Source organism: Oreochromis niloticus, linkage group LG15 (genome assembly GCF_001858045.2).
Source record: "Oreochromis niloticus isolate F11D_XX linkage group LG15, O_niloticus_UMD_NMBU, whole genome shotgun sequence".
NCBI classification, from domain to species: Eukaryota; Metazoa; Chordata; class Actinopteri; order Cichliformes; family Cichlidae; genus Oreochromis; species Oreochromis niloticus.
The window spans coordinates 19,688,746-19,715,225 of record NC_031980.2 but is presented as its reverse complement, the minus strand read 5'-3'; the positions used below and the strand labels follow the sequence as shown (position 1 = coordinate 19,715,225).

The 26,480-nt window shown below is 42.4% G+C and overlaps 1 protein-coding gene across 1 annotated transcript in view; it reads right to left on the bottom strand.

The window, feature by feature from the left end:
* afdna (afadin, adherens junction formation factor a) overlaps nt 1-26,480 on the bottom strand; it is a 114,906-nt gene that overhangs the window by 2,025 nt on the left and 86,401 nt on the right. The window contains 16 exon segments of the mRNA XM_025899205.1: nt 4,155-4,533; nt 4,535-4,692; nt 9,070-9,204; nt 11,398-11,436; nt 13,491-13,670; nt 14,235-14,449; nt 14,536-14,780; nt 15,408-15,591; nt 15,594-15,797; nt 16,402-16,540; nt 17,068-17,268; nt 17,464-17,555; nt 18,628-18,828; nt 20,114-20,232; nt 22,579-22,652; nt 22,739-22,804. Coding sequence (XP_025754990.1) covers nt 4,155-4,533; nt 4,535-4,692; nt 9,070-9,204; nt 11,398-11,436; nt 13,491-13,670; nt 14,235-14,449; nt 14,536-14,780; nt 15,408-15,591; nt 15,594-15,797; nt 16,402-16,540; nt 17,068-17,268; nt 17,464-17,555; nt 18,628-18,828; nt 20,114-20,232; nt 22,579-22,652; nt 22,739-22,804 — 2,631 coding nt within the window.

Genomic DNA, 26,480 nt, shown 5'->3' with positions numbered 1-26,480 from the left:
ATGCTGGTGCAGATTCCTGCTTCCTTCCTGAAGCTGTTTGCAGATCTACTGCCTACAACTGGTGACCAACCTGGGGTTTGGTTTGTTTCTTTTTATAGATTTAGTCAAGTTTGCTACCACATAGAGGGCAAAAGATGGAATTTTTAACCATTTATCTATTAATTTTACCAAATCATAATTAACCAAACCATAATTGACCAAAAGAGATACATCCACCACTGAAAATAGTCCCTAGCTACCTTTGTTCGAGTAACTATTTGCTGTTTCGAGAAATACTTGCAAAGTGCTCTATGGTTGGAACCCAGTGGTCCAAACACGTATTAATCCACTGCTGAAAATAGTCCCCAACGGATGAACCATTTACAGCTTTTCCTGTAACATGTGCTGAAATAACTAAAGAGCCCAGATACTTACAAAAGTATCCCATATGACAGTGCCTGGCTGTTTTGTTTCCCCTTTTATAAATTGAGTCTAAATTAGGAATCGTCTCAAACCAATTGCCTGTTCAAAATAGCCGAGATGGTTTTGGTCTTTTCTTTTTTTAAAGACGTTTACAAGAATACAGAATCATTTAAAACATGTCCAGAAAGGCTGTTCTTTTCTGTTTTTAGCTGATAAAATGTTTCATTTCACTTGCTAAAACCAGCAAGCAGGAACTTGGAGAAATGTGGGATGATAAAACCTGGCAGACTCTCTTCGTGGCTCAGTATTTGGCACGTCACGCTAAGAGGAAACACTGGATCCACATGGTAAAGCGGATTTCTTCTCTCGTGTTCTGTGTACTGGTGAGGATAGTGGTTGAATCTCACTCAGGAAAAACCCACGAGTTAGACATTAAACTTCCAGTCCCAACTCTACTTGGCTGCCTTTTCAAAGAGCACAACTGCAGTCTAGATGGATGTAAGGTTTCGTGTTTCAGGATGCAAATCAAAGGTTGGTACAGTTCAGACGCAGACACAGTGACGGGGTGTGAACCCCGATAGATTCATCCAGCTGGCAGCTCCCAGGCTTTTTACTTTGGGTTTTATGGAGCCAAAAGCAAGAGGGCGTGGGGGATCTGAAGTATAGTCTGGGACGGGATCAAACCGGGTCCCACTTCAGCCCACATAAACACAAACTGGCAGAGAACAAAGCAACCACAGAGAAACAAGCCTTGTTCAAGGCCAGAAACATTCCTCTGTGCAGCCAAAAGAGATGAAAATTATACTTCTGGCATTACAATAGAAAATTCTTCACATTCACATAAAAAAAGTCATCCACTGGTCTGTGATTGATTCTCAAAGGTTATGAATGTTTTTCTTTTACTCTGGCTCGGTTATCTTGGAGGCCAAAGGACGCCCGTTTAAATCGCCGTTTTGTTTCCCTGCTCTGGTACACATCTTTCTGTCTGAGTATCGCTCTCTGCGGATAACTGAACTCGTCCTTCCTCTGCAGCTTTCTCCAGTTCGTGCACCTTTGAGGCAAACCGGCATCTGTATTGTTTTTCCTGTGGTTTCAATCTTGATTACACAAAAATACCTCTAACCCAAGAAGAGGCCACACTTTATTAAAGTCAGACTCAAACCTCTGGGAGCTGCCAGCTGATCAAATAACACACATCAAATACAATTTCATATTGGCAGGGAAGCTGGAGACTCAGGTGCTGTTCGGTCACCTGAACCTGCCGCAAAGCCCTGTGGGAGTTGTAATAAGGTTTTAGTAAATAAAGCCGCAGCGTTAGACAGCACTGAAGCTACAGCAGAGACACAGACTGACAGGCGAGATGACAGAAATTAAACACAAGCTGATACAAGGAGGGAAAATTAGACACTTCTGGGACAGCAAATTAAGAGAGAGTCCAAAACAGAGACACGCAAAGTGGGGAAGAGCAGCAAAGAATAAATAAGGAAATAAATACAGACTGCAGCCTGGTGGAAGCTATGCACAGGCAGTAAAAAGCAATAGAAATCAAGCCGGTTACTGGGGTGAGCTGCTGGCAGCCAAAGTGCACTGTTTGCTGTGTGTTTATGCACAATGTATTTGACTGTGAGGTGAAACGTGCAGATTTTACTCCCGAGGGAGGGGGGAGGGGGTGTTTGGGTGAGGTAGGTTGGTGGGGGTGAGGGGTGTTAGTGGGATGATTTTGTTTAATTTAAGTGAGATTGCAGCACAGAATTCCCATGAGGTCCTGGATGTGTTTTGATCTTTAATAAGCAGCAGCAGCGGCGATGGAGGTGGTTTCGTGTTAAAGGTGCAGGCGGCCTTCTCCTGGACCTCAGGTGCTGCTGAAACTCAGACTGTGCTGCAGTCAAAGCTCTGTTTGTCTATGGATGTTCAAACTGCTCAAATTTACAGCATCACAAAGTCCTGATGGGGGATCGTTATGTCTACTCATCACAGAGCCATCTGACTTTTCTTCAGGCCAACACAACACAATGCCTAGTTTCAGTACTTACTAGATTTTTGGGTACTTTACTTTATGAAAAAGGAAAAATACTAACAGAAGATGGTAAAAACTGATGCATCTGTGATACCAATACTATGGAAATAACCCACTTACTACCACATATGTACTGGGGTCAAAACCTCAATTTATCAGTTGTAGGTTATTTTGACTGAGCTGCTTTTTACAAGTGACAAGAAAAAAAAAAATCCACTTTAGTCCCCAATTTGTTTTTTTTGTTTTTTTAATTTGGGGTCTTTTTTGTTCTTTTAAACTAAAAGAGGATCAAAAACCTCATGGGTTCCTGTTCCATCAGGAGCAGAGAAGCTCTCCCTAAATCTTACCTTGCTCTGTTTTTTTCTCCACTACTCTAAACTGGATCATCATTTACAAAACAATCATCTTATATTAAGTAAATCTAATAACTGACCATAAAGTCATTAGGGAATTGCTTAGCGAGGTCATCTTCTCAGGCTTGCTTCCAAGCTGGCTTGTTTACTCGCCGCCTGCTGGTCATTAGAAAGAATGCGTGTTTAAGGCTCAGCAGGTTTCACATTTCCATCCCGGAGCCCTGCGTTTATTTTTTATATGAGCTCTATCGAAGGGATACGGAATAAATAAAATTCTGGGTGAAATTTTTGTGGGAACACAAAACTTCCAAACAGCAGCCAGCTGGCTGCAGCTCGATCTCTTTCAAACAATGAAGAGATGCCTATCTTGAAATAATATTTGACATGGATAAGCCCACATTTGGACTGTGTTAAAGACTATTTTAACCTCTCGATAAAAAAGCGGCGGCCTGATCACGACCTCTAGAATTTATGATGCTCCGTGGAATAACTGCCAGGAGATGTCAGTGTGGTCTGAGTAGACTGAGCTATAGAGAAGGAAAACGAGCCGTTTAAACAGACACAGACAAAGAGGAGCTCCTTCACTCAACACACTGCTGCTGTGTGCAGTTCTTGCATGTTTATGAAATGATTCTGCTCAGTCGAGTGATTGATGGGTGTGAGAAGCCAATGGTGTGTCTCCTTCCCTTTAAAGCCAACACCGCTAAGCAGAGCCACGGGGCAGGACAGGGGGGGGCGGGGGGTGGGGAGGACGGGCAGGCAGGCAGGCAGACTGACGGCTGGCCTTTACCCCCGCCCCCCAACCCAAATTCCCAAGCAGCAACCAACCAGACACAAAGGAGGCGGCGAGCGACAACACCAACAGTACTATGATTGGCTCTGATGGGTCTCAATCTGCAGCAAAAAGTGGTGGCGTGATTATCGATTGCTTTTTTCTGTTCGCTAGTGCTGATCGAAGGGGGAGGGGAGGGTGATTGGAGGAAGATGAGGACGGAGGGCGGGGGAAAAAAAAATTACTGGGGGACAAGAGGTGTTCAAATAAACCTACAATGAAAAATACAAAACAAACAGAGCCTGATTTGCTTGAGGAGGAAGAGAGAGAGAGGGGGGCAAATTTCCACATATAAAAACTAACACAGTGATGAATCGACGACAAAAAAAAGGAAAAAACAAATAAATTTGGACAAACATGTAAAAGAGGAAAAAAGTAGACGGTGGAAGTGAAAGGGCACGACACCTCTCTACTGAAAAACCAAGAAGAAAGTAGCACTAAACCATAAAGGAGTGGGTAGAAAATGAAGATGAGTGAGTGAGAGGGAGGGACGGGCGCTTTAGAGGGCGCTGTGGCGAGCCTGACTCCTCTCTCCTCTCTCTGGTTCTACCTTTATAGCCTCCTGGGGGCATGGAGCTCGGTTTGGCAGGAAGGGGGGGGCTGTACTGTTGGAGTTGTTGACTGGCGGCTGGAACGAGCCAGACAGGAAGATGCCGTCAGAAAGAGGGCGGGGCTTGCGCGCAGTGGGCGGCGGCTGAGGCCTGCTGTGATTAGGCGAGGCGGTGGCCGGGAGGTCGCCGTACGACTTCCGGGTCGCCGACAGCTTCACCTGACCTGATTGGCCGCCGCCACTCCCTGCTTTGGTGGCTTCCTCCTCGTCTTCGTCATCGCCCGTGTAGGTGACAAACTTGGCGGTGTAGAGCGTGTCGGGGGAGGTGACCTGGGTTTTGAGGTAGGAGGTGTTTCTCTGTGGTGGGGGCGGGGGTTGTTAGTAGGGTTTTGGGGGCGGGGGGTTGGTAATCCCGTGGAAGCGGGGGCCGATACAGACCGGCCGGCTCATCAGGCGTCAGCAGCTTTCTCTCCGCCTCCTCGTGCTGCCGGCGCCGCTCGGCCTCCAGGCGAGCGTAGTACTCCTCCTCCTGTCTCCTCTAGGGGAGGGACAACCTGTTAGTAAGCTCTGCTCTCAATGGCTCACACCTGACACTAAACAGCTACGTGGGAAACTACTCAAGCTGCACTACTCTGCTTCTGCACAAACAGCCCTCCACCAGTCTGATGAGACTCCCACCCAAACTCCAACTGAACCTGAACTACGCCCGCATGTAAGAACTGCAAAGAGCGCCAAAACTAAACCGTACCAGCAGACCAGGTGAGGGGCATCGTTTCATAAGGTGCTCCAGCTGCATCTTAACAAACGACTTAGAAATGCTGACAACATGTTTGAGGTGTAACAATTCTGAATCCGAGAACAAAAAGTAAGCATCCGTGTTTTAAGATCATCCACGGGACGAAAGAACTGGAAAATCTATAGGAAAAAAAAAAATGTGGCTCAAAAGTGTAAGTATGAGCTAAACTGATTTAACATCAGTATTAAGAAGTGGGGGTAGAGCTCAGTTGGATAAAGGTACCATCTCACACTTCAGCGCGTCCTCTGGGATTTAAGAAATTTTATTAATAAACAACTATAACATTTATTTTCTCCCATGTTTCTTATTAAAACAAATATACAAAAAACTACCTTAAATTTAAAGTTATACAAACCTGCTTTGTCGTACAAAGCAGACAAAACCTGACCAGCTGAGACCGTTTGAAGATTTACACTAATACAAGTTTCAAATGGAAAAAGGTTTTTTTTTCCTCCATTTGTTTTATATAATTTATAAATCAGAGTAAGCAGCTCTCGAAGTTATTTACATGTGAACTTTTTAGGCTGCAAATGGAAGCTGTAATTAATAATCAAGTACGATTTCCCTTCAAGCATAAACAGGATAATGTGAGGTATGTAAAAAAAAAAAAAAAAAAAAAAAATTGCTTGCAAGCTGTGAAAACAGTCCAGACGCGGCCGCTCTGGAAAGAAGCATCTGATTACTGCTTTCATGAATGATTCATGTGTTTATTATTCATTTAAAATCTATTTAACTTGATTGAAATAACTCAGTTTATGAAATGATACATAATTTCAGTTATTCAAATGTGAGGAGAGCGTTTACTCAGAGGCAAAAGTGGAATATGTTAAATTCCTGCTTTTTCTGAAAAAATTGCAAACCTACACATTTGTGAAGCTGGGTAACTCAAATTTTTTTTTAAAAAAGCATTAATTAACTAATAAGCTACTTTTTCAGTACTGACGTCAACAATCCATCCAAAAGGGAACGATTAACTTCATCTTTAAAATGTTATGATTAATGTGCTCTCAGTTTTAGGAACATAACCACATCTGCTTTCTCTTCCTACAGCTATTTCACAAAGCCAGCTTTTCTTTAAAAAAAATAAAAATAAAATCGTCTTATTAGGTTTCAGAAAGATAAATAAGTTTAAACAAAAAAAAATAAAAATAAAAATCAGGGACCAACTTCAAGACTGATGCCCCTGAGCTGGTCTCAATTCTGCTGGTTTCCTGTGTCTATGAATGTACACTGATACAGCATGGCTGTCCTGAACGTCACGCCTGATCCGCATGTTGCTTCACATCACTGCGAAAATCTAATATTGTGTTTTTTTAAAATGCTGTCCATCAACCAAACCTGGGAAATCTCCTCCGACTGGTCTATGAAATCCGCTAAGTTGACACAACGCTAAAAGAATCCAGCCTACCGCCATCTCCTCTTCCCTCATCACTCTGTGTATGTGTGCTCGGTTTTCTGTGTGGCCCGGGTTTGTATTTTATGGTTTGTGGGTAGGTTTTTAAGTTTCCAGCCCACCCTGTCTCCAGTGGCTGAACTCCAATATCTACACTAGGGGGTGGGAGGCCTGTGATGAAGCTTCACTGGTGAATGTGTTTAGATTTCGAGGTTTGGCGCGCGACCAGCCACTCCGGGGTCACTCAATCTCGATGCTTCTTGTATCAGATTATCTTCACATTTTTTGGTCCGTTTCATGTGTTGAAGGCCTGCCGGGAGGAGGCGGAGGGGAGGGCTGAGTGTAGTTGTGATTGTGCATGTCTTCAAACAGACCATGCGCTGCTGTGGGTGTATCCGAGCAGCTATGGCCGGGTTCAGCCAACCCAGTGGGAATCTGAAGAAACTGGGAGGGATTAGTGGATGTGTGGGGTTTGAATGAGTGAGTGGCTGGGTTTCTGAATATGTACAGTATGGATGGCTGAGGGCGAGTATGAGGCAGGTGGGCCGACAGACCTCTGCGGTGCGCGCGCGCGCGCGTGTGTGTGTGTGCATGATGTGGGTATAAAGCATGTGGTTTTTGGGAAAAGTTGGAGGAGGGTGGGCGGCATTCCCCTAAACATAGTTTCCAAAGCAATGCTGGATGAAATGACAACAAAAAATAAAATTAAAAACCTCACAAAAAATAAATAAATCAAAACTGCTTCCCCAAAATAACTGAAACTTCCTGACGCACACTGACGACAACAACAACATGATGGGAGTCCCATGCTTCAGGTGGGTGGAGGCACGTAACATGACACAGCAACACATCACATAGGGTGGGTGGGTGGGGGGGGGGGGGGGGGGGGGGGGGGTGCACAGGATGAGGACATGCAACTGGACAACTTCATAATAAAACATCAGAACAATCATAACAGCCTGAAAACAGTTTATCTTAGAAACACCTAAATATTCTCCTAATTAACATGTAATCAAATCCCTGAGATTTCTGAGATGCTTAAAGTTGAAATTGAAAGGTAAAAATCTGAATAAATATGCGTGATATTTTTAAACAACCAGTGGTCTTATGGGTGGTTTGCAGCTCACAGGACAAATGGAGCACGCTAACGGTATCACAGTGAAATCAGCGGGCACGACACAAAGATAAAAAACACTGAACATGTTTGATTTAACACGCATGACACATGTGGGTGGGTGAATGCTGCACCAAACCACTGGTCATTTAAAAATACAGTCAGTCAATTCTAACACTTTATAGCACATGTATTACATTTAATCTCTCATATTAACCTGGAAACTGTTCACTAAGTGACCTTGAAGGCTAAGCCAACAAAGGCATGAAAATAAAAGCTTTGGAAAGTTTTCTGACTCATTCATCTGCTGCACATTTTACTGTTACAGGGAAGATTTAGTTTAAAAAGGAGCAAAGGTGCTTTTTTGGCAATTAATCCCACATTAAGTGTCCCATCTTGTCATCCATTCATTCATTCATTGCTTTTTTCCCCCAGCATGTTCACGTAGTACAGGAACTCTGAGCTCACCTCACACTCTCGCTAACCCTGACCACCATTGTGAGGAAGATCTTGTCCGCCGCTTGAATCCACGGTCTCATTCTTTCAATCACTACCCGGAGCTCGTGGCGGCAGGTGAGGGTTGCAAAATGACAGCTGCATTTCTCGCTCTGCTCTCTATTTCCCACAACAGCTCAAGTAACTGAAAATCTCTCTCTTACAGAGGGAAACGGTTTGCTAGAGGCCCACCAAACTGAGGCGAGATACAAAGGGTTAATATATAAATAACTATAGTGTAACTTTATAGCAGGACTGATAAAATCCTATTATCTGCAAGTTTAATTGCATTTATTAGACAGTTAAGTGTGCACCAGATAAAAGGGTCTGAATTCTTCCAAAGCAGCTTCACATTCAGGGGTTAGACCGATATGATGGGCTGGTATAGTTTAAAATTTCTCTGAAATCAAGGTGTGAATGTACAAAGAATATAAAACAAAGTTTATTTTTACCAAAGTGCAGGCTAAATATGCAAACAAACTGAATTGTAAACACAGTGGCCACATTTTAAGCTTACATCGACAACCTAGAGGAAAACGACATGCAACACTTTCAAATTAAAAGCCTTTTTCAGTAGGACTAAAAATGTTGTCCTTTGCATCATCTATGTTGTAAACACTGTTATCTGGTAACAGGGGAAACAGTTTGCCAGTATGTCTAAAACTTTAGCACCTTTAAGTATTAACCAACAGTCTGAATTAAAATTACATTAAATCTTATCAAATGCCAATATTTTGGTTCTTAACAGGAATTTTTTATGTTTAGTGAGGATTTTAAGGACCTTCTCTCTCCTATCATGCTAATAGCTCCTTGTTAGCACCACGTACATTGGTTTTATTGTGTAATAGCAGCTGGCTGTTGCATCCTAACGGGGGAAAAAAAGATTAAGAGAAAGCTGCATAATTTTGTAGATTTGGATATAATTTAATTACTGTTCAAATATCGGTCCAACCCCTGTGTGTGTGTGTGTGTGTGTGTGTGTGTGTGTGTGTGTGTGTGTGTAAACCTAATCTGTGCTACACCTGAAGCTCTGACTCAGTAATACTTTAATAAAGGCACAAAGCATTAATTTTAATCAGGTCAGAACTCCAGCGGTTTCAAGGACAGACACACCGACCTTCTCCTCGGCCTCTCGCTTGGCTCTCTCCTCCTCCCTCCACCTCCTCTCCTCCTCCTGCTTCGCCCGCTCCTCTGCCTCCCGCTTACGAATCTCCTCCAGCTGCTGCTTACGCCGCCGCTCCTCGTCCTGCAACTGGTCACACACACCCGCAGGGAAACATGCCGCAAGGCACGCATGCAAACGAGGAAAGAAATTAGTATGTATGTCATTCACAGACACATAATCTGAGCACATTTTCTTTTGGCTTTGTTCAACTGCACTAATATGTTTGTGTACAAATGTGAGGTAGGACTGTATTTGTCTCACAGGACTGCTCCTGGGGGGAGGAGCTGTGTGCACTGCAAACACAGCACAGGCAGAAAGAAACAGACACACGCACGCACACACACACTGCTAAACATGCACACACCGACATGCAGCGACAACGACAACAGCAGCAGCAGCAACAACCGGAAAAGGGCAGAGCGAAAAGCAAAGACAGCCCCTCCTTTGGCTACTTAAGGTGTACTTGATTTCGTTTACAGATCATTAAATGTCCCACTGAGCAGGAGAGGAATAATAAATCAAGCGTACCTGAAGTAACTGCAAGCTTAATGGGCTGCAGCAGAAATATTCTGAAAACCATCCCGACATAAACCAAGTGCAGAATGGCGACAAACGAAACAAACAAACCCATTCTAGGGCTGGATGGTGGTTAAAGGGTCAGTTCAACCAAACGTTCCCGACCTCGTGGTGGTATCTGTACACAAAGAAGCTCCTATAAGGCTCCCCGTTTTCTCCTTTTCTAATTCTTATGCAGGATATATTGTTTTGCTTGAGTCATTTCAATTTGTTTATTGAGTGAATTTTATATATTTTTAATTTCTTACAATTACTATTTTGGCTACACTTTTCTTTGTCTTTATATTTACATAAAAAAAGAATCATTTGACAAAGAAAAAAAAAGTATGAAAAATTTGTATTTACACTGTAAAAGTTGTAATGAGGTCTTCCTTCTTTATTTTTGTTATTTGTTAATATTTGCCACTATTGCATTAGGGTAAATATGGTAACTACATCATTCTCATTCATGAATGCTATGACCCTGGTTAAATAAAACTAAACCTGTCTATCAATCATTTAACCACAAAGTGATGTTCTGAAGCTGTAGTGTCTAAAAATGTCTGGAACCTGCAATATTGACAATTGCCAGTAGGGGGCAAGGCTTTTCCTGCAAAAACAATTACAATTGAATAGAAGTCTACGAGAAATTGACCCTACTTTTGTTTCAATATTTGACCCAATTAAACACTTTCCTGATGAGTTTATGGTCACAATCATTAGTCAACGTTTGATCAGAAATGTGTTTATTTTGTAAACTAGGATCTAGTTTTAGAGTAAAAACTCTTGTTGTTAGCTTATTAGTTCTAACTCCATGTCCAAATATGAGTTGGACATGGAGTGTTTTTAAGCAAAACTGATGATCTAAAGCACAGGTGTCAAACTCCAGGCTTAAGGGCCGGTGTCCTGCAGGTTTTAGATGCATCCTTGATCCAGCACAGCTGATTTAAATGGCTAAATTACCTCCTCAACATGTCTTGAAGTTCTCCAGAGGCCCTCAAGGCCTGGAGTTCGACACTCCTAAAGACTTTAAAATTGTACTTCACAAACTAATGGATCTGAGTCTCTGGGTGGCCAAGTCCATCTCTTATGTACATTTAATCAAGTAATGCAAGAATTAGCTAATCTAATAACCTGGTTGAACAGACCCAATACAGAGAAGACAAAGAGGCTCAGCAGGTCACACACAAATGGATGGATGAGTAGACAGACGGATGGATTCATGACCACCACGACAACATGATGTGGCCCTTCGCAGGCAGCGCAGGGGGCTCGCAGGACTGTCATGCATTGGTCTCGACCCGGATGCCCCCCATGATGCATTCAGCCATGCAGGCGCCACCTCAATATGTACTCAAAACATCACTGCTGAAAAGAATCACACCAATCGCAGCTCTGCTAATCTGAAAGCATGGACAGGTTTGGTTTGCAGTTATCAAACACCAATATTTAAGCAGCAGCTTCGTTCGCCGTCCCCCAGCAGGTGTTTTGAGTTGACAAAGAGATGGACAGCTTCCCCAGCCAAACAACATCAAGCATCCCAGGACCAACTGCTCTTTAGCTAATCATGGCCCAGTCCCGTCTACCACCACGACCCCCAATGAAACGACAACAGCAAGCCCAGATGGGTAGGGAGAGACACGGGCAGGTGGGAAGCCCAGACAGGAGACAGGAAGTGATGTAAGGGCAGGGAGAAGATACTCGTCATTAACAGGATGAACATACCAAGTCTAGAACAGAGATAGCTGGGACAGCAGTCTGCTGCTGAAGAGGAGGAAGAAGAAGAGAATAGAGAGTGAGAGAGGGAGGGGAGATAGTTGGAGGAGGAAATACCCAAATACTGAAAAGGAAGGTGTGGAGGAGTTAAGACTAGATTAGAAAATTGAGGGAGGAACTAAAGAGTAAAACAGAGATAAGAGAAAAGCAGGGGAGGACATAGAATAAAGTGAAAACATTGTTTGGTCTTCATACTATTGATGAGAGGCTTTTACATCTAAAAACTACAGAGCTACATCTTTAACGTTGAGCTCATCGTCCCATATTTTTCTCTTCAACTTTATCATTGAAGCTTTGGTAAAGTAAAATAGTCCAAGAAGTTTTTACTTCTTAGAGAAAGTGTAATTTTGTGGTATTATCCATTTACTGTAAGCTGACTACATGTCCACTTTTAGTCATGAAGACCTAAATAAACTAGACCCTGTTTACACTTAGCTTAAAAATACATTATGAACAATCTAACACAGGTGTAAATGACCACCGAGGAGCACTATCAAAGCTTACTAGTGGTCTGGGACCCATTTCAGAACATACCTGTGGTAGTGTACATACTAATGCACACGTGGGGAAAAAAGTCAAACCTCACTCAAAACAACCACAAAGAGGCACAATTATCCTAAAAGAATCAGCAATAACTCCTTACTGCTGCTGCAGTGATGCATATTAGATGACTGAACGGCATTTAAATGGATTATTTTATGTTAGTAATACTGTCACAATAACCTCTAACCACGTTATCCAACGTCGGCCCTTGGGAACAGTACTCATGCACAGTAAAAAGATGGACTTTATCTGTGCCCCCATTATAAATTACTTTGACCAACCACTGTCAACAGCTGGAAAATCCTGCACATTTCTATTAGAGTCTGAAATATTTTTCTGGTGTGTATGAGCCTAAATTCCCTTCCTAAGCAGCCACATGTCCCCGATTTTAAAACCAAGTGTAAACCAGTCTTCAAGATGAATAAAGTAGTTCAACAAAGATAAAGAAAACAGCAAACCACAAACATTAACTCATAAAAGAATAAAATAATTCGCACAGTCAACCAAACTCTCAGATTCATCCACAGCTACTAAAGACACCCACGTTCCGCATCCTGAAATATCCAGTCAAAGTCTGGCAAAAGTCAGCTACAAAACAGTTACCTTCACTACAGAGCTACTGGGAGGAACACATAACAGATCTACACACGACCCGGATGAATGCACAACTGAACTGTCTGAAAGGAAACCTAGAAAAGCACTTTCCTCCTGAGGTTTCAACACACACTCAGGCTTGTGCTGGATGACTCGGTGAATTCAAACACCCAGCATCATCTTCACCTTAAATATACTGGATATTTGATATCCATTGTAGTGCAAGACCTGTGCTTAAATAACCAAAACGCTGCAATTATTATACAAATAGACAGCAATTATTTTGACCCAGCTTCTAACTATGCATCTTAATCAATGAGAGACAGAATGAACGTTATTTTATTAAAAAAAATTTAAAAGGGACAAATTGTTTGTGGTCAACACGTCGATGTCACACGTGTAGGAAAATAATGATCAATAGAAACCTGGAGAAAACTGCACATGTGCAGCGTTTGTCCAAATAAAAGTCACATCCACGAGATGTGAAAGCAGCTTTAACGACGCTGCTGCCCCCTGCCCTCCAATCCACCCCTCCAGCCAATCAGATTTAAGCAGCTCAGCATGGCAAAGCGATGACAGAAGCATGTTGCAGATGCACATTGCAGGACATTCATAGTGGGAGCCATTTCCCCTTCTAGTATTTGAAAGGCGGTTCTGTTTTCCCCCCATCAGCCCGATTTCCTGCGGCTCGGCCTGAACTCTGAGCTGATGGGTAGTAACGCTCGAAAAACAGAAGTCAGAAAGTTTGATTTCTGCCAAAGCAGCCTTTGCACACGATACGATTTCAACTCCCTCCTTTTCTTTTTGTTAAGAAAAAAAAAAAAAAAAAAAAAAAAGCTCCTTCCCTACTTCCTTCAAATGAAAAACTCATTTTTCCTCCTCAGTCATTTCCTTCCATTTCTTACCCTGGCTCTTTTCTCGGCCTCCAGCCTCTGCATGATCATCACGGTGTCCACATCTTCATCATCCTCCTCGTCCTCCTCGTCGTCGCTCTGCTTGGACTCCTGCAGTCGTTTCTGGAACTGCCACTCCAGCATCAACTTCCTGAGGCGGTCGTTTTCTTCCGCTGTTCGCTCCGGCTTTGCCTGCAAAACAAAATGATGTTTAGAAACCGAAGTCGTCTCGGAATAAGCCACAAGGTCATCTAAATATACCTCGCAGTTTGTGATATCGAACAGTACAGTATTCATCAGTCTTTGGAGCATTCGCCAATCTGAAAGGCGTTACAGTATACTGTAGGATGGGCATCACAAAGATTTCAGATGCACAATCAGAACGGGCCCAGTAGCTTTTACAGAAATCCAGCTTTATGGATTTGGTTAAACCCTGCTCTATCCATGCATCCATGCAGGAGTGGAAAGAGTGTGAGATATATTACCTCTCTAATAATCATATGTTTTACACTTTTGTGCGATACAACATTTACACCCTGCACCTACCACCTGATATCGATATCTGGGAAACCATTTCCAACAATATCTGACCTAATTACTTTCTTTTGACTGATCTTAAGATAAAATAACAGCAGTTTTGGTCATACTCTTCCACAATATCCTTTTAATGTCAAGTCGATCACATTAATTCTGCTTCCTTCTAAAACATGATCTCTGATTTCAAATCGCTCCTCCCACTGTTGTGAACAAAAGTACCTGCAGCTCCTGGATTTCCTTGTCCAGCAGATCCACGATGTGAAGCTGCTGCTGTTTCTCGGCTTTCTCTCGGGCATCTCTCTTCCAAGGATCTGGAGACAGACTGTCGCTGGACGTCAGCTCCTCCTTGCTGATGGTGATGTACTGCAGGTCTCGCCTCTCGATGGTTCGCGGCTGCTGCTGTGGAAGCAGCTCCCTGATCACTGTGTCCATGCCTGCAGGTATGTTGAATACTAGTTATTACAGAGACAAGACTGGATTATTTGTTTAAACAAGAAGTAACTAATAAATGTCTTGTTACCAGCAGGGTTGGAGGCACTAGCAGGAGGAGGTACAGCAGACCGCGGCAGACTGGCCAGCTTCTCTGGTCTGGGTGGAGGAGGCTGAGGCTGTGGGGGGTGGTAAGGCTGGGGTGGAGCCATGGAGGCCACAGGGGGCTGGTGGTGAGGAGGAGGCATGGCTCCTCCGTTGTGAGGCTGGACGGGCATGACAGGGTTGGCCCGGATCTGACCCAACTTTCTCTCCTGCTCCCTCCTCTTCCTCTCCCTGGAAATGCATCAATATCATCATCATCATCATTAATACTCAAAATCAGATGCATAGATGTAGCAGTAGGACATCACCTTGTTTTTTTAAATTGAAAAATGGGCATCCTGTACTGATACTCTTTTGCCTTAAGAGAAAGTCCCATTTAAAAGGGTGACTTGGCCAAGATCTTATAATGCAACAAGCATAAAACAAAAGGCAGAATATACATTATTATATACAAACAAACACTAATGCATTCCACTTTTAAGATCATATTTAGTTTAGATCTTTCTGCAAAGTATTCCACATTCAAGGTTACGTACAACGAGGGCACATTAAGACATACCGCCTACTGAAGCATCGCTTAACTAGACAGAAGGGTGCAGAGGTTTACTCCAAATGTAAAGAAGTAGAGCGTATGCTGATGATATAGCAATCTCTGTATCAGCAAAGACTAAACAACAGGTTGAAGAGTTAAATACATTACTTTATATGCATTTTATTTTTAAAGCATAAATGCTTGTCTATATCTTGCCTCACAAATAATAAATAGCAAGCTGGATGGAACATAGTAAATAATAAAGATGCTTTTTTTGCTCACATTTCTGGTGATGCAACACAATAAACAAAACAAGGCAAGCCCACCTCTCTTCCTCAAGCCGAGCCTTCTCCTTCTCATACCAGCGCTGCTGCTCCTCTCTCTTCTTGCGGTCAGCAGCTTGCTGAGCCGTTACTGGGTTGATAGCAGCTGGAGGTGGCGGAAGCGGTAGGTCCGACTGTGGGTCGTAGGGTTCGGGGTAAGCTGCTGGAGGTGGAGGAGGAGGAGGGGCAGGTCAGACCGAGATGGCGGCTGTGCCGAATGCGGCGGCACGGCGTGAGGGGCGTTGGGTGTCTTCCATCGGCCCGGGCCGGTCTTCTGGTTCTGGGTCTTGTTCGAAGAAGAGGAGGACGCGGAGAAGTTGAGATGCTCCTGGCTTGATGTTGATGACTCCAGAGAGGAGGACACCTGTGGCTGTGGAGCCCAGTGGTCGGGCCCTGCAACACCGGCAGACACAAAGAAAAACATGGTCACCTGCTTGACCAGGGACACCAACCGCACAGTTTCCCAGCCTTTAAACTTGCATTCATTATTCCATGAAAAACCAGTACACCTCTGCCCCAAAACACAGAGCTTAGCCTAGTAAGGAATTTTATCACTAATGTTGGCACATTAATACTAATACTACTACTAATACTAATCAGCTTTCTGAAGAAAGATGGAGGCTTGTTGATGGTAAAACTATGTAGTTTTTTCCCTGGGTTGGCATCTGCAGTTCAAAACGTCAGATTTTTCCTTTATTTCATTTAAATTGAAATAATATTAAATATAATTTGTTGTTTTCATCTGATGAATGTCATAAATGACAGCATGTCTGATTTGCTACGCTTTTGCAAATTATCTTTGCTCTGGTCTTTGAATTTAATATCATGATTTGTGTGTTTTTATGTAATCATGAAGGATAATCAAATTTGAGGGACATTTGGATGCTGACAGCCTTTAAGCTGCTCTATAATCTAGTAGTGAACACACTAACAGGTGCAGCGGTGCTTTTTCTGTCATCCTCTCTGATCCGATCTGAAGTCAGGTTTTCCTTCTTACCTCCAGGTGGACCTCTCTGGTATTCGAGATCTCTGTGTGGGTAGTCCAGGTCGCGGTGCTGGTAGTGTGGCTGCATTCGCTCATCTGGCCTCATGCTTCCTGGTGGCGGATACAAGTCCTCCTGAGAGTGATTAATCCGCTGCAAAGCGATCAAAACATTAAATATGAGATGAGGAAAAGTATGCGTTATAAAAGGAGACAGGAGGAGGAAACACAAATAATCAATATCACCTCAATCACCTACTTATTATATTCCCAAGTTTATCTTAGAGGTTATTATGTAGGCTTTAGTTTGTCTGTTTTATTATGTTATCTTAAATTGCTTTGTATTTCTTTGTATTTCTAACGTTTAAATATGTTTTTCATGCCTGTGAAGCCTTTTGAGCCTTTACATACGCAGCTATAACCACGGTGACTCATAAGAGATGGAACAAACGATGCTCAAAACTGGGAGGACAAAGGTGAGAGGAGCTCACAGCCAGAAAAGGATGGAGAGGAAGATGATGATTGGCTCGTCAACACCATCAAGCTGATGGCTTCAAACATTTCCGTGTCACCAAAATGTGATTTGGAAAAACACAGTGATGAAAAATAAAACTTTTCCTAATCTTTTTGGGTCTCATAGAGCATTGTAACGCCCAGAAAAACAAGCTTAAGCTTCTGTACCTGCATGCTGTTGTTGTGGATGTTATCACCCATGGGGAGGCGATCTCTGTCCTCCATACCCTGCCAGTGTGGTGGGGGCCCCTGCTGCCCTGGTCCCACCACCCGATCCTGGCTCTTGGAGGCTGGGATGGTGAAGTACTCCCTGGGATATGTCTGAGTTGGGATGGGGTAGGCCTCTGGACGGGGAGGGGAGGGCTCATCCTGAGGAACAAAAGACAAGCGTGTGAAAAGAAAAAAAATATTTTGAGATGGTTTTCCAGGAATAAACAAGACTAAGCCATAAACCTGATAAATGATTTCTCATCTCTGCTCAAGATACTGAGTGTCCTCGAGTGTTGTGTCACTCTGCTGTTACATTTCCCATAAGGGTAAGGATTCAGTCTGACGGCTACTTACGTCTGCACACAGGTTCCCGGTGGAGACAGAGGTGATCTTGGTGCCAGGTCCTCCGGGGTACACTGATTTGTTTGCAGGACTCTGGCCCTGATCTGAAGCAGAGGAAGGAGAAACCGTTGCTTTAGTGCAGTAACAAAAAAACAAAAAAAGTCTCAGCAATACACAATTACTGAGGAACAGAAGAATGAAAATGGTTGCTGAAAATATTTTCTTATCTTCTGAAAATAAATATTTTTGCAGCAGCAGGAAAACTGGCTGCCACTGTGTTTCTAAATCAGGGTGGAGCAGCTACAGAATAACATGAGGGTGGTTTTATTTTTTTTCCTATTTCCTTTACTGCCCATGCCAAACGTTGTTGACCAGAGATGGATCAGATGGATCAATTGTTTTATTTTTTTTTCATTATAATTGAACTATGAATGATTTCCAGAAAGATTTTATGCCCTCCTCTTAATTAATTGAGCCATTTGGTTTCTGTTTCATATTCTAATTTATGGTACTGACCTTTTGCCTTTTAGACTACTTTGTTACAGGTCATGTTAGATATTTTACATGCTGTAACAGGAAATTCCCAGCTTGTAGCATAAATAAATTACATTTAATTTGTTGGGATGTGAAATACCATGAAAAGAAGATTTCAAACATAGTAAAGGCAGTGATAATTTTTTAATCTACTTCATCTGTTTAAACTGTATTAAAGCTTAGTTATGTATTATTAGTGATGTGGCTGCTTTGAGTGTCAGGTGGGTGCCGAAATCGTGCACTCGGCTTTACCTGCAACAATTCAAGCTAGGTTTTTTGGAGACTTTAGCAAGTTTTAAATGTGCTATATAAATAAAACTAACTTTATTAGGTATCCATGTGCACATGAAAAGCTTGCTATCGTTGGTAGCAGCCCAACTTCTTAACCAAATATGACCACGTCCGATTCCAAAACAGACAACACTGTGACAGCAAACATGGCCAACTAAAGGCTTTAAAACAATGCGTGACATCACAGTGAGTACATCCTTCTTAAATATACAGTCTGTAAACCAAATAAGTAGGAATGGTTTCATTATTCTGCACAGAACGAAAGTGAAAGTTCACCTTATATTTGTGGCGGAACAATAGGAATAATTAAAATGACACTGTAATAAATAATTAATAAGCAGCGGGTCTTACTGGCTACGTTGGGGCTGGAGCGATGGTCGGCTCGGTTCTTGAGGAGCCGGTCTTCTCCGCTCATCTTCTTTGGTTCGGGGTAAGAGTCCCAGCCGGGCTGCGGGCTCTCCGGAGAGCCGTTCTGCACTGAGCTGTTGTACAGCTCGAAGCCTTCACTCTTTGGTCGCATTTTCCCGTTCTTCTCACGGCCTCGGTCTGACGCTGGAGGTGAAAGAAGAAACAGGAGCAGAGGAAAACAGTTTAAAAAAAAAAGTGATTCTTTGTGTTGCTGCAGATTGTCAGCATTTGTTCTAGTCGAGCTTCTGTTTGGGCCCAACTGATTTCACCTCTTTGGAGTCGTTTGTCGTCTCAGACAGTTTTAAACACACATCAAAGTGCTGATCTCCTGCCGGGGCGTCTGTAATTGTGACTGAAGCTAATTTAAACGCATTTAAGTGTGTTTTAAATATAGGTTCATATAAAATCCATACAGCACAGCTACCAATTTGTTTCTTCTTCTGGCTTCATGTCATCGTTCTGTGAGAATCTACACTCCTGCTCAGCTTGTCCAGTTTCCTGTAACTAAAGACCGTCCTTCGACGTCTGCTTGTTAAACGTCTCTGTCAGCGGTGCAAGACTCTGCGGTCGAGGGAATTTGGGAGAAACACCCCTTTATCGTCATCGTGGACCACAGACTGGCCCGGCCAGAACGCTTCCTTAATGAATCTGGGGTCAACGCTCCAGCAGACAAAGACCAGCGCAGAGCCAGACAACTCTGCCATGCATGTGTGTCTGCACACACACACAGCTGGCTCTGGCCACAAGCTCTCATTATATCCTCCAGTCTGCTAGCAGGATTTTTACTGTGCTGCAGAGACAACAAGGACACACTGTCTGGACAAGCCTGCTTCTCTTCCATCATCCACAACACCAAAATTACTGGCACACCCCTTCAGTGGGACTAACAATAGTTCATTCATTACCACTTTTAAATACTTTAGAGAGCCATGTTTATGGCTGTTTTTAAATGCCTCTGAGCGTTGTTGATTGAGTTAATGAACTGTAACAAAGGTAGAAAAATGGCTTCATTATTTTTAAAACTCCTAACCATTTTATTGCTGTTCATTTGTGTCTTACTATCAATCCTAAAAAAAGAAAAAACAATTTTTGTATTTATTCAGAAAAAAGTATTTTCCCCAAAAATCCCCAAAATCAAAAATATTACATTTATACCGAAATTAGAGAAATATCAGCATGCATGTGGAAAAGGTTGAACCCAAGACAAGTTTTTACATCTGTCTGTACGAATAATGACTGAAATTGTCTTCAACTAAGCAGAATTCAAAATGAATTCTCAGTTGACTTAAAATGTGATTAATAAGCCATCAAAGTTATCAATAAGTCACAAAGATTTCCACAAATCATCAGGGCTTCCAAAATTACATCGAGAACCTTACACCAGAACTTTAGTCATGAATAAAATCCTGCTTCTCGTGTGTGCGCTCACCTCTTGGCATCATTGGGCTCGGCTGGTTGAGGAGCGTGGCCAGTCCGTGGTAAATGGCTCCCTGCTTGGCGACCTCCAGAGTGACGACTGAGCCCGTCCTCGTCATCAGCTCTGCCGCCCTGAACGAGAGGGGGGAGGGGGGAGCACACATTAGAGAGGGACACACTGAGCCCAGTTTCTTTGCAGCCCCTCCACAGCCCCACTCTCTGGGACAAACTTAGCCCAGTGTGGAGTCGCAGTTGTGGCTGTCTAAGAGTTTCCTAATTAAACAATAGGGTAGAAATACAACACTACAACATTTTAGGAGGCAAACGGGAATTCATAATCTGCATCTGTGGTGATTCATACCGCCATCAGATGAATTAAGATGTATACATGAATTTAAATTTAACTGACTGTTTTTTCTTAGACAAACTTCAACTGTGTGACTTGAGATTATGTTTTTTTTGGCTTATTTAGTGGCAGTTTAGCAGGTGGTCACATGTTTACTAATATTAGGTACCTGTTCACATGGAAAGCGCAGCTGTAGTTTTGCTTTATGATCACCTTTTATCCTGATCGCTGTGTGTTTTTTGGATTACTTTAAACAGTTGAGGGATTTAAAGCATGTCAGACAAGAAGGCCTGACCTGTGTCTCTTTTTAGTTTGTTACTGACGTTGCTATGGTGCAGTTTCCTTGTATGTCATAAATATAATCTGAATGTATTGTACTAACTTAAGGCATGGTGGTTTTTTTAGCTTCAAAAGTAAGAAATAAACATGTCTAAGGCATTTTGGTTATGTAAGGCAACACGGTGAAGATATGACACATAAAGAAAAGAATGTGATTGTATAAGACTGAGACCACAGAGCGATGAGGTACTAACACGGGATGAGGACACGACTGGAAAAAATAAAAAAAAATCAAAGTACCTTTTTTGGTAAAAGAACGTGTCGACAGACAAGCTTGTGTCTAACACCCAGGTGGAGCTATAGAGGTTTATTCTAAATTATTCTAAAATAAAAGATAATTTTAATTTGGTACCAATTTCTTTCAGCTTCATTGTCAATATTGTTTCAAATATTATTAAAGTTTGTTAAAAAGGAGCAAATTCTCACAAGGTGTTTCATGTTTTGCCTGAAAAGTTCCTGAAATGTTGATGTTTTTGTTTAAAAACGCCTAGTTTTAATTAGTTTTAGTGTTATTTGGGGGGTTTTTATTAATAAATTATGGAGGGTTATTGTCAGGGACAGATTTAAGAACTTCACTAAAACACAAATTTCATATCATGTAGACATAATGGTTTTAATAAGCTTATGCACCAGGGCCTCCTGATGCTTGTTGGTCGAGCACATTGTTTTTGTTGTTCAAATAAATAAATTTTTAATGGGAAGTCTGGACAGCTCTGCAGCCCCTGAAAGCACAGCTGGGAACGGGAAGAACGGGTAAAACGTCTGTCCGTATGCCAAACTGCCTTTATTATGAACCAGAGGAGGCAGGGATTATATTTGTCACTACCAGAGACACACTTCATTCCAACTTTGGCTCCAATGCTGATGTGTCACTCAGGATGCCTGCTATTATCTGTTACATGTCCCTGTGTATGGAGCTTTAACCTAATCCTATAAATAGTTGTAGGGCAGAAGTTAATGAGCCATGAGTGTATGACTGGAAGTGATTCTGGGAATGTAACATCAGCTCCGTGACGCTGAGGAGAAAACAGGCTCCAAATCCATATTTGGAAACATCACAGCTTTACATACACATCTATGTCTGACAGAAAGGGTAAAAATCACTTAATCTCTACTTGCTGGGAGTTAAGATTACCACGCTATGATACCATGGCAAAAACTCGAAATTTAGAAAAATAAGTTGATTGCTTTAGCTGCTACCTGCATGCTAAAGCAATTAATTTAATTATCTGTAAATCCAGTTTGACTCTGGATTGTCACACTCCAGGTAATAACACTAAAAATCAAGCCTGTGCATGTCAAGCAAGAAGAATAACAGGATTAATCTGAGTGGGGCGTTAGCCACCGCGTGCTCTGGTGCTGTTTCCAAAACACACACACAGACACACACATGGCCTTTTTCTGCTCGAGCTGCATGTTCCAGACGTGCTGGAAAATCAGTGTGTTTACAAGGACCAACGGGATGCAACGACCTCAGGATGTCTTAACCCCTGAGGTCTCCGAGATGCGGTCTTCTGAAAAGTAAATTATCATGCTGACCTGTCACTGAATGTTTTCTGCTCTTAAAATAGCATTAAATGTCAGTTTCATCATCTCGTGACCATAAATGCGTCACTACAGCGCGGTAGGTGGTTAAATATATCAAAAGAAAAACACTATTTACACCCTGCTGCTTCTTTGGGGTGAATCATCATCGGATGTCATAAAATTGTAATTATAATTTGCTCGTGTGTGCTCAGGATTTCCCAAATTATTTCTGTGGATTAAAAGATGTTGTTGTATCAGTTTCTCACCTTTCTTGCGAAAGGCCGACTAGACTCCGCCCATCAACACTCAACAACTGGTCACCTGCCGCCAAACGACCATCCTGTATAAACACAAACAGACGCACACTCACACATAATGATCACATCCTGATTCTTTCACGTCTTCCGTCGTAGTTTTTGTACTGACCATATCAGCTGCTCCGCCTTTGACAACAGACTTGATGTAGATGCCCAGCTTCTCCTGACCAGCACCCTGCAGAGAAAAAGCGACACAGAAAGTAAGTATAATGTTCATAAACCTACGGGTGAAAAAGCTAATGGTTTTCATAAGTGCTCAAACTGAGTAGAAAGGCCCTATACGAGTACCGGTCCATTTATAATTTTCATTTCATCTGATAATGCTTATAAGTTACGACTGGATCGGGTGATCCTGAACTCATTTGAGCTGCTACAGGCTCAGGCTGCTGGGAGGAGATGCATTTAAATGCCACCACAACATGTCATTAACCCCCACGGGGTCACAGCACATGGCTGCATCTCTCCGAGTCTGATTCTGCTGGTGGTTTCTTCCTGTTAAAATAGAGTTTTTCCTTCCCACTGTTACCAAGTGTTTGCTTACTTGTTGGGATTTTCTGTCTAATACTCTGGAGTCCATGCACTGCAATAAAAAATACCTTAAGGTGATTGTTGTTGTAAACTGGAGCTACATAAACTAAATAAAACTGAAGAAGACGACTCTGGCTGTAAGCGTGGGCTCATTCTCATGATGAATTCTAGACGATCAGATGCTCCCTTGATGTTGTAGCATGAGGGATAAGAATGCAAACATCTCAAGTGGTTAAAACATTTGCACAGAGCTGTACTTAATCTCATAAGTGTGTCTCCGTCCTGCCTTTTTTCAACCTGCCTATCTTAGCCAAGAAAGTCAGGGAATTAAAGCATCCATCTCGAGAAGGAACTGTTCTAATGTGTTGAGACAGAAACGGTGACTGAAGGTCTGCACCTGGTAGGAGTCCAGGATCAGCGGGTTTTTAAACACACGTTTAGATCTACAAGTTGATGCTGAACAGAACCAGGCTGGATTGCAAAGCTGTCATTTCCTGAACAATAGCAAGTTCACACACATGTCAAACTGAAACTCTTCAAGACATTTACTGCAGTCGAACACACTCAAAGGTGTTTCTCTCCCACACCCCACTTTCCCCTGCTTTGCTGTACGCCTGTAATATTTACAGCAAAAACAATCACATCTCTCCACAGGATTCAGCGCAGATTTATTTTGTATCAAAACATTTTCTTTAAGTCAAATCTTTTCTTTACAAAACATAGCAACAAAGATTTTTTTTTCCAAAACGAAAGAAGGAGGGAGGACAAACACGTGCTAGTGTCAGTGTCAATGTGTCCACAAAGCCCAGAGCTTCTGTCGATGTGTTCTGACTGTATGTGTGGTTTTCCTGTGAAGTGGAGAGCGTTGGCTTGCTATCAGATGTATCGCTATCACACGCTTTCTTTACCATCATGGCATGTTTATCCTTGGAGTTTGTGCAACTGTTGAACCAGAAACCATAGAGTTCGTGCTGTGCCAAGTATGAAACTATTTTCCACCGCCAGCACTTCAGGATTTTCTTAAGTGAGGATAAATTAAGAAATGTTCTCTTTTTCTTTTAAGAAGCAAAGAAAACATATCTGACAATCTTGCTGATAAAAGACTGAAGACAAGTCTTCACACTTTAAAATACAGCTTAAAAACGACCCAAAAAAATCACAAGAAAGGTTCAAACGCACAACCTCCACATTAAGAATCACAGCATGACTACAAAGTCACTCATAAAACTGTGAGGTGGATTAAAAAGACTTCTAATTGCTGCCATTTGTCAGACCTGGCAACGTGGCACAGTGTGTGTCTGTGTGAAGCCACATCTTATGGGGGGGGGGGACCAAAAGAAAAAGAAAAAAAAAAAAAAAAACAGGGGTTGCACTCAGGTTAACAGCTTTTATGAACTGATTCATCAGCTGTGGTTAAGAAGACAAAGACCTCAGAACAAACCACAAACACCTGGAGGAATGGAGACATTTCAACGTTAAAGTTTACCCTAAAATCAAAGGTAAATGTTTTTTTCCCTCTGGCCTGTAGTGCTATTCACCCATTTAGGGCTGCTCATCACCAGCCCATCTTGGCCTTCGATGAATTAGTACTCAGGTTTGTTGCAGGCTATGGTGACATTATCCTCTGTTGCATGCACAGACACACAAGACAGACAAGTACTGATTTTGCTATACTGCACTTAAGTTGTGGACTGGAGAACTGCACCATTAATCTCAACACAACTCTGCTCGGTCTTTTCAATTTTAGCTCTTCATAAGCTCAATGGTGCGGCTCTCCACAACAGTCCCGGTTTCTCATGTAGAAACTTGGGATTTTAATGGCCCATCAATGTCGCAATGCATTACTGCACTCACAAGTTTATGAACTACAGTGGACGTCTAAACTAAAATGCCAACTTAAGGAGACTTAAATCAAGCCCTCTCATCTCTACGGTTGCAGTCAGAGAGAAACCAAAGCAGCCACAATGACTGCAAAACTCACAAGTCAGACAATGAATTTGAAAAATAAAGCAAAGACAAAGTGTTATTTTGGATGCCCCTTTATCTGGTTTTTCTGAGGTCAGGGCTTTGCACACTGGATAAACAAGCCAGAAAAAAAGGAAATTTAATTAACTCTTTAAGCAGCAATTTGAAAATTTTTTACTTTACCATTGCCTCAATGATTCCCATAAGTAGCTCATATTTCCTCGAAATTTAGCAGGTCAACCAGAGTGCCTGTTACTGAGAAGTTTGTTGACTATAAATGATTTCCTGCAGAAGGAAACAACTTCTGAATATGTGGAGACATAAAAAAAAATGTAGCTGCTTTTAAGTAACAAAGGGCTTTGTGTTGCCCCGTCTTCTAAATGACAGGAATGTATGCCAGAGCTTTCACATATTTTGCCCAAATGTGTGTGGACTGTGGATGAAAGCCTGTTACTGAAGTCTAGAGTTTATGCATGATAATTACTAGTATATTTTAAAAGTGCATAATTTTCCCTATTTTTACTCCAATGACTAGCTCATTTAAATATGCACTTAACATTGAGTGAACAGATCTGTGTTCTTGTTTCTCCAGCACAGACCCTCGGGCCTTGAAACCATTTGAGCCATAAAGTTTCAGCTTTCAGTGTGCGTGCGTGCATGTGTGTGCGTGTGTGTGTGTGTGTGTGTCGTGGTGCGCGCATATGCAATAATCAGGCTGCATTCATGCAGGCACGAATTTCCTGTGACTGACATTAAGATGAGGAGAAGAACAGTGAATCATTCTGACTGTCTCATGTCTGTTATACATTACAGGCGACATTAAAAGAGTGTCTGTTTCAGACGGAGCCAGGCCTTCATGCACTGATCCAGAATGAGGCCCAGAGACATTTGCGGGAATTCCCTGGATCCCTAGAGAATATCTGGGGATTTTTTTCAAGGAAAGATAAGAGGGTCCTACAGCGGGGTTCAGAAGGGCTGCATCGGCTTCAGCTCGTGTCTGATGACTCCAACTGACTACAGCAGCACGCACAGGACGCAGCACACAGACTGAGGAAGTAGTTAAGGTACAGCAGCTGAGATGTGCTACTGTGGAAGTCGATGTGTAAAGGTCAGCGTTGCAATGAGTGGAGGTGCAGACATTCAGAAGAATGGCAGAGGCAGAAACATTATTCACTACAAGTGTTATATTCACACTTTTATTGATGTTTATTTATAAAGTACTTTTAAAAGCAGAGCAGTTATGGACATGGGTCGCTCCACTTGGAACTGTTTGCAATGCCCGCCTGCGGCCATACTTAATCGGTCTGGTCCCAGAATACAACCAGTTGGCAACCAGTTAGGTTGAGTCTCCCATTGGA